The 9114-nt window shown below is 35.0% G+C and overlaps 1 protein-coding gene across 1 annotated transcript in view; it reads right to left on the reverse strand.

Annotated features, from left to right (window-relative positions):
* The window catches only part of LOC115890474 (potassium/sodium hyperpolarization-activated cyclic nucleotide-gated channel 2-like), a 224628-nt gene extending 217165 nt beyond the window's left edge, over nt 1-7463 (reverse strand). The window contains exon 1 of the mRNA XM_030910714.1: nt 6919-7463. Coding sequence (XP_030766574.1) covers nt 6919-7190 — 272 coding nt within the window. The 5' untranslated portion in view covers nt 7191-7463. The remainder of the gene's footprint in view (nt 1-6918) is intronic.
* Between the last annotated feature and the right edge of the window lie 1651 nt (nt 7464-9114).

Genomic DNA, 9114 nt, shown 5'->3' on the forward strand with positions numbered 1-9114 from the left:
TAAAAAGCTAGTGGCCTCTATGCAACTCATTACCGATTAAGTAAACTTGTGTTTTATTGAACCTCAAATTAGAAAGGGCGTGGCAACGAAATGTGAAAATATTCTGTTTTCAAGCACATTTTTACTCGATGATCAATTTTTTTTATTTTATTTTATTGTGAACTCATATTTTCCTAAATACACCTCTGTGGAACTATGGCGAGTGCCACGACTATACTTTGCCTAGTTATAGACAACGATAGCGTGGTCACGGAACGCGAGAACAAGGTCATATAAATTGGCAGAAAAAGAACAAAGGATTTGACACGGAGTAAAGCTACTAGTTTCCTTATACTATGGTTATACTATGTATAAACGATACCAATTAAATTTTTAGATACGTAATCGAGGGCGCGATTTTTAAATTCATTGTTGCCAACCACGGACATATTCGGCGCCAGGCTGACTAACTGGAATTTATTTTCCTGCTGGGGATTCAGGTGGTAGCTCCGCCGTAAAAAATGTCAAGTTGCCACATTCGTCATTCGTTTTAACAATTTAGTTTTGTATTACGAGTTTTTGGTTTAAATGAATTGTGTTGTGATACTTTAAGCTTAATTTTTTTTACTAGCAGACCTTGCAGTCGAACGTCGTTTTTTATAGAACCTCTTTTAGTGAGAAGTGTACACAATAGCATAATAGGCGCTGCAAAAAAACTTAAAAATGGGAAAGTTCAGTTCCCTAAAAGATTGTAACTGATTGCACACTAAACTGAATAAATCATATGAAATTTAATAACTGAACAGTTTCATATTGAAGCAGCGCAATAAAAATCCAGCAATACAGTCAAATGCCTCTCTCCAAAACGAAATTATACCAAGCCTCTGTATGCAGATAGTGTTGCCTTTGTGCGAGTTTGTACATCTTTTTAAATTTGTGTGTGAATTTTCAATCGAATGCAGAAATAGATCGGCTCTTTGGAAGCGGCACGGCGAGATAGGAAACGGCGATATTTTCCTGGTTGCCGATATTAAAATTCTTTGATTCCTTCAAGCCCCTATCAAATTTTCAGGGGCTTTGTTGGAAAATGTACTTTTCTATTTTCATTTTTACCCTCTTTTGGAAATAATTTGTTCTAACATCGATTAAATGTTTATTCCGATACAATTACCGTTTATTGAAGGAATAAGAAGATGCGCAACCTTATGGGAGATTTCGTGGCACAAAACCTGCCCGAGATGTAGCTAGCGTTACCGTCAGCCTGTCCGAGAATTCCGAGATTTAGTTTAGCTCTGCGCCGCTGCGCGCTGATAGCCGTTTACAGCGCAGCGGATAAAGAGAATACTGTACCGTACTTCTGCTTTCAGTCGACAGAGTGGTTGCCGGAGACAGTGTTGCCAGAACTACTGATTAATCCGTAAACTTACGGATTTTAGGTACAGTACGTTAAATACGCATTTTCGATCATTACACAATTTAATATAATATTATATGATTAAACAAAGAATGGCGTCAGAGTTGACTTGGAAATGAAGATCGCTGTTAATATTATGGTAAATGTCAATAATCATCATTTCCAAGCCAACTAAATTACTTTTTACAACCATACGACATATTCAGTATCTATAAAAGAATTTGTATTTTTGTTGTTTATTCTATATTTAACACGGATAAATTTTCAATACATAAACGCGGATTTTTCATCCAAAGATATTTTCGTCAAACGTATTACAGATATTACACATTTAATATGACAACACTGTCGCTTTCAGATCCAAACTGTCTTCGATATGACTTCGCTGGCCGAATTAGAGAAAATAAGTGTTTTATGTGTTGACCGCAGAATGATTGGTGTCTCCACCGTACAGCACTTGAGATGTAAGAGGAAATCGAATCAACCTTGTCACAAATTCGCCCCTTAGGTTACATATCTTCCCAATTCGTTCAATCAACATTATTGATAAAAAAGTGTATTTGAAAGTATTAAAAACATATAGTGGGTCCATTTTAATGTCATTTGATTAATTATCACTATCACACTTAATCCTAATCTGACTAATATGTCCCGCCCCATATGACCTTAATATCGCATTAAAGAATAGACACCGTAATGATTCATCGAACGTTCGAGAACAATCGTTCCGCTGGAATGGAGGCGTACATACGAGAACATTCTAAACCTTCTCTATACACCTAATGATCTAATGGACTATTCGAGAACTGTTTAGCTGTGGGTATATAAGCCGACGCCTGGGGCCTAAGGGCGACAGAAACAATCGGTCGACGTGTACAGTTACCGCGCTAAATTCAAAATAAATTCCTTTTATATAAATAGTTAGATAAATGTAAGATAAATAAGTTGCAAATAGTTCTTTAAGTAGTTTTATCGTTATTGTTTTGTTACATAGTGTAAAATAAATTGTGTTTAAATAAATTTGACTTTCTATCCACACGGAACCGACGAAAAACGTAACAATATGTAGACTTATTTTTTTCTGAATTTCATTAAAATTAACCATTTTTCTGACATGCAATGAACAAAATTTTATACTACTGACAACTACAGACTGTTCTGCAGTCATACAATAATTTTCATCATTTGACGACGTTTCGTGCACGATGAAACTCCATCATCAATAATAAAAAAACGTCTTTATTGCACTAAAAAACAAAAAGATAGTAACAATGTCAATCAATGGCGAAAAAATCGTCCAATTTTAATGAAATTTGGTATATATCGATAGATTGGACCAAGGCCAACTTGACCGTATACGACACGTGTCACTGTGACAGTTAGTTTTGACGTAAGAAACATAAAAAGTTGATGTCGTCCGATCGGGACCAAATTTGGTATGTCGGCTACTTGAGGACGGTGCACGCGGTGCCACCTTGCAAAATTCTGACTAACGATTTGATATTGAAAAAAAATGTGGGTCAATTTCGGTATAATTGGAGACGGGTGACAAGACATCAGGATTTTCCTTAATTATGGGTCGATTGGAACCAAACTTGGCACATGGATAGAGGTACCATGGAATGGAGTAATCAGACGTACAGAGGCTCATTTTAATGCGAATTTTGCGAAAGTTAATCAAATTATTTATTAATTTATTACTTTTTCAAACATGTCCTTCAAATCCTTCAAATTAATGCTGTTAGTAACAAGTTTCTCTTAACATAGGCGCACATACTATTTATACACAATTTTTTATTACCGAATTTATTCCATTTTTTTCATATCCTCTGTAGTATTATTTTATTCACTAAACAATTCACTGAAATTATTTATTTATTAACCAAATAAAAATCACTCCCTGCAAAATTGTGATGCCGAAAACGTAGCTATAAATTTGGCTTGTCGAGTGGTTGGCCCATATTTCTAATTATCAGTGCTTTAACCCCCCGCTTTACTGACGCAAAAGGAAATAAAGAAAAATACGAGAAAAAACTGGCGGAAACAGATAAAATGGAACAAACCTTTAGAGGTATTAAATGGACTTTTCTGGCAATATGTTTCGAGATATTTTATTTAGCGCAATTTTGCGCCAAATTTACTAAGTGTACGAATTTAATATAGCAGATGATTTTGGTAACATATTGAACAAATATATACTGATATTCTCACTGGCTAAATATTTTTTATTATTAAAATCTTATTTAATGTTGTACGGAGAGATGCAGTGACATAAAAGATATTTATATTGACTAATATGATGATAATCTCTTTGCCTATACCGGGTGCGTCTTAAAAGTGTCTCACCCCTATAACTTTTTTATTTTTTCAGATAAGAAAACAAGATTTGGTATATTAGTATATGTCATAAATTAGGATTGACTGACACATTCAATTGTTTGCGGTCACTCAATATTTTTTGACTTTATTCGATAAAAATATGATATTCAACTTTTGACATTTTCGCTTAAAAGAGTGCCATGGCTAAAAACAGTAATTTTTAATCATGGATTCTTGGAAAAATAGATTTGATCGTTGAATGTTTTTCGTGTCTTGCCATGGAACTGTCATATTTATTATACAAACCAATAATCCAACGAGAATTTTCGTATAATTTAATAAAATTACTGAATAAATAATGAATTGTTTGTAACTGAGCGGTATTTTTTGTATTATTAATCTGGTAAATGATGGAGACAAACAATCGTGATTGATGAAAATTTTATTTTTAGGTGGAACTTTTAACAAAATTCTGAAAATTCGAATAATGAATTGAATAATGACAAGACAAGTGACATCTGTCTAAAAAAGACAAAGATTTAGAGTGACAATTTGGTTACCTATGTAAAATTTAGAGTGACAGTTTTGATTATGCAAAAGAAATACTGGTTGCCTAACGATTAACAATAATTTAAAAATAAATCCTCAACATGAAAATGAACAAAACATTTAAACAAAAACAGACCACAGACTACACAAAACAAATTGTTAGTAGCAGTAAGTAGTAGTCAGAGATATAGATGTAGTAGTATTTTTGTTTAATGACCACAGCTATCCGGGTGGGTAATAGAATTACCGTTTTTTAATAAAAATTAAAAAAACATTATCTATACTAATATATATAAAAAACTTAAGTGACTGACATACTGATTAATCACGATCCTGCTCAAACCACTCAACGTAAGAAGCTCAATTTTGGCATACAGGTTGATTCTAGGGTGTAGAGGTTCGATAAGAAGGGATTTTTCGAAATTCCAGTTCCAAGAAGGTAAAACCACCCCTCAAATATTACAATATTTTTTATTTAAAAAATGGTCAAGTTTCCGAAAAAACGCTTAAACACGTATATTTTATTTTGTTTTTTTACATATTTTAAGATTTTTTGAAAATGTATACAGCGTGTTTCAAAAAATCTGGTCATTGATTAATCACGATCCTGCTTAAAGCGCTTGACGTAAAAAGCTGATTTTTGGAAAACAGATTGACTTTAGGGTGTAGAGGTTCAATAAGAAGGGATTTTTCGAAACTCGAATTCTAAGGGGGTGAAACTATCCCTCAAATATTAAAATATTTTTTATTTAAAAACCGGTGAGTTTTTCGGAAAAACTCTTAAACACGTATATTTTATTTTGTTGTTTTACATATTTTAAGATTTTTTATAAATTTATACAGGGTGTTTCATAAAATATGATCATTGAGTAATCACGATTCTGCTTAAACTGCTTGACGTTTAAAGCTGATTTTTGGCAAACGGATTGACTGTGAGGTGTAGAGGTTCGATAAGGAGGGGTTTCTCGAATATCAAATTCCAAGAGGGTGAAAACGCCCCTCAAATATTACAATATTTGTTATTTAAAAAACGGTTAGTTTTTGGGGAAAACGCTTGGACAAGCATAATTTATTTGTTTCTTTTACATATTTTGAAATTTTTTAAAAAATCATACAGGGTGTTCCAAAAAGTTGGGTAATTTCTTAACCACGATTCTGCTTAAACTGCTTGACGTAAAAAGCTTATTTTTGCCAAACGTATTTTTCGAAAGTCAAATTCCAACGAGATGAAACTACCTCTCAAATATTACCAAGTTATATGTATAATAATATCGCCCTATTGTTTTTTCTCATGCTGACATAAATGTGAGAAAATTTTATCCAGTTTGTATGTTAATGGAAATTCTTGCTTTGCTTTATCATCACCATTACAAATGTTTAATTCGACGCGAACGAAGTCGCTGGTACACGCTAGTAAAATTATAAAGCTAGAATAGTATACGGTTTTATATTAACTCTAATTTTTTTGAAGTTCAAGAAAAAACATTCATAAAAGATATATATATCCATCAAATCCTTCCATTTAATAGCTGTCAGTAAGAAGTTTTTGTCCAAAAAATAAAAAAGGTATAGGGGGAAGCCACGTCTGAAAAACACCCAGTATACCGGGTGCGTCTCAAAAGTGGCCCACCTCTATAATTTTTTTATTTTTTCAGTTAAGAAAACGAGATTTGGTATGTTAGTATATGACGTAAATTAGAATTGATTGACGTATTCAATTGTTTTTGATCACTTCCTGTTTCACCGGAAATGACTACAACTTTTGATTTTTAAATAGCACCCCTCCTATATTTTTACTTTATTCGATAGAAAATAACACTCTGAATAGAATGACATATCATATGTCAACTTTTGACATTTTCGCATATGGTTTATTTGAAATTAAAACTTGCGGTTTGTAACACAAATCTGACTCGAAATACCAAGTGTGTGGTATCAAATTATTCTTAAAAAAATGCTTTTTCCAAATATGGTAATGAGCCACCCTCGTTCCATTTGAAAAAATTGAGATATGATTAAAAATACGATTTGGAGATTTTTTAACCGGTCAGGACAAGACACTAAAAACATTAGACGATCAAATATATTTTTCCAAGGCTCCTGGATTAAGAATTAGTGTTTTTAAAATAACCATGGCACACTAAATTGAGATTTAAAATACGATTTTTTGTTTATCGAGAATGTCAAAAATTGACATATGTCATGTTATTCTATTCAGAATGTCATTTTCTATGGAATAAAGTAAAAAAATACCGAGGGTGCCATTTAAAAATCAAAAGTTGTAGTCATTTCCTGTGAAACAGGAAGTGACCAAAAACAATTGAATACGTCAATCAATCCTAATTTATGTCATATACTAACATACCAAATCTCGTTTTTTTAACTGAAAAAATAAAAAAGTTATAGGGGTGAGCCACTTTTGAGACGCACTCGGTATATGAAGATTCTCTAATTTGAAGAAGAAACTTTAACTATCGATAATGACATGGCAAAATAGGAAGAATCAATCAACACTTATCAATTTCTGGTTGATTTTCAAAAATTGATAGAGGTCACAGTAAAATTACCCAAATTGATTCTTCCAGTTTTATCTGTATAGTCTTCATATGTGTTATGGAAACTGGCATGTGTTTGCATATTGGTAGTCGTGTACTTACCGGAAACTGGAACAAGGATGTATGACCCAATGCCCCGACGCCTTCTGCCTGATCCTTTCCTTCATCAGCGCCTTCTTCGAGCCGAACAGCTTCATCGCCAGCTTGTTGTCCGTCGGCTGGAACAGCGCCTGCAGCTGGTTCTTGAGGAAGCTGGGCTTGCCCGCCTCCGCCGACCCGAGCGGCGTCGGGCCCGGCTCCTCTTTCGGCGTCCCGTACAGCGACACATCGTCCAGCCCGAAGTGGACCTTGCCGCCGCTGCCCTTGTAGTTCATGTCGTTGGAGAGGCAATCGGCGATGAGCAGCGTCTCGTCGTCGAGCGCCGTCACCAGCGAGTCGGTGCACGTGTTGGTGTTCTCGATGCTGATCTTGATCGAGTCATCCTTGGCGAGGCGGCGCGGCGGCGGCGAACGGATCTCCTCTTCGGACTGCGCGGCGGCCACGCGGCCGTTGGCCAGCCGCAGACTGGGCACGCGCCGGGAGGCCGACCGGCGCTGCTCGCCCCCGCCGCCGCCGCAACCGCTGTCGGGGTTGGCGGTGCCGCCGCCACCGTCCCTGGAACAGGAAGAGAAAAAGGGTTAGAGAGGGGAGCACGTGAGACGCGCGTGAGGCAGGTCTAGATTGTCGCGGAGTGTAAAAGCTATGTGCCGGAATGTAATTAGCTATTTAAGTCTTTCTCAGGCCGTAGACATTCAATAGTAATTTTATAGGACTACAAATTTAGTTTCTTCCAACAAGTGCAACGTTTTTAAATACATTTTAAAGGAATCTGGGGTGGCACTAGTGTTGCACAAGACAAGAATTCTTGTCTTGAAATTCAAGACAAGAAATTTTGAAAGTCTTCTCTTGCAGATTTCTTGAATGGCAAAGTCTTGTATTGCCTTGCAAGACTCTTGAAATTTCTTGTCTTGAAAAATTTGAACACAATTTGGAAAAGTTTGGAGACAGGGTGTACGGAAAGATCATGCTAGAGTGTACTATTTGCGCTATTTGATACTCTTTTTGTTCGCGGAGCAATTTCGTGCATGAGAAGTAGTACCAAATAGCGCAAATAGCGTGCTCCACGAACCCACCGTTTCAACTACCGTTAGTTTTTTTATAATACCATTATGCCAATATAATTTTGTGTATAATACCAATTACCACATACGGTTTGTTGCCTCGGCTTTATTTTATTTCATTCTCAACTCTACAACACTGGCTATGATAGAAAAAAATGAACACTGGTCAATATTAATGCCAGGTTTATACAACATTTGCATAAGTCGTAATCATAATCACAGTCTTAATCATCGTCATAATCACAACGCAATTTTAATGTGCGTTTATAGAACATTTCATAATTTTTATATCAGTGAAGTTGGGTAACATAATTAAAGGCTAAGTTCCTGGTAGATGTCAACAGGTTTATAAGAACTGGCTAGTTTAACTTTTATGATTATGACTATGATTGTAATTACGACTATGTAAATGTTGTATAAACCCGGCATAACTTGCGCAAACACCTAAGTATCACTTAAACAAATGTATCATTTGTAACTTTCAAGAAAACTTGAATTCAAGAAATCTTGCAAGACTCGTGAACTTTCTTGCATATTAAAGTCTTGTCTTGTCTTGAAATTCAAGACAAGACAAGACTTTTGTGTGAAACTTGTGAACTTTGTGAACTTTTTCAAGACTCTTGTGCAACACTATAGGTGGAACTCTGTAACTAAATAGCGATGAAGAATACTGTGGCTTGCCATTTACAATAGTTTATACAGCCAAGGTCAGTATTCTTCATTGGTACCGATCGCTATTTACAGAGTTCCACTCCTGGTGTCCATGTCCATGTCCCATGTTGATGTCCAGTGTTGCAATTCATTATATTGTCGTTATAAAATTTAATAAAATTAGTATACTTTTTAATTTACACAACAAAAACAAACAAATATTTTCACAGATTACCCATTTGCAAATAAAACGCTACATATCAAACAAATATAGTATAGTAGCAAACATAGATATTAATAAAGCATCGTCCAATGAACATTTTTAAGATTCCATAATAAAGGAAGTCATAATATACCGGATGCTTCACAAAAATGCCTCACCCCTGTAACTGTTTTATTTTTTAGGTAAAACACGAGATTTGGTATGTTAGTATATGACATAAATTAGGATTGTTTAATTATTGTTAAATTAGGACGTATTCAATAA

The sequence above is a fragment of the Sitophilus oryzae genome, unplaced genomic scaffold (assembly GCF_002938485.1).
Source record: "Sitophilus oryzae breed Bouriz unplaced genomic scaffold, Soryzae_2.0 scaffold_866_pilon_pilon, whole genome shotgun sequence".
Lineage (NCBI taxonomy): Eukaryota > Metazoa > Arthropoda > Insecta > Coleoptera > Curculionidae > Sitophilus > Sitophilus oryzae.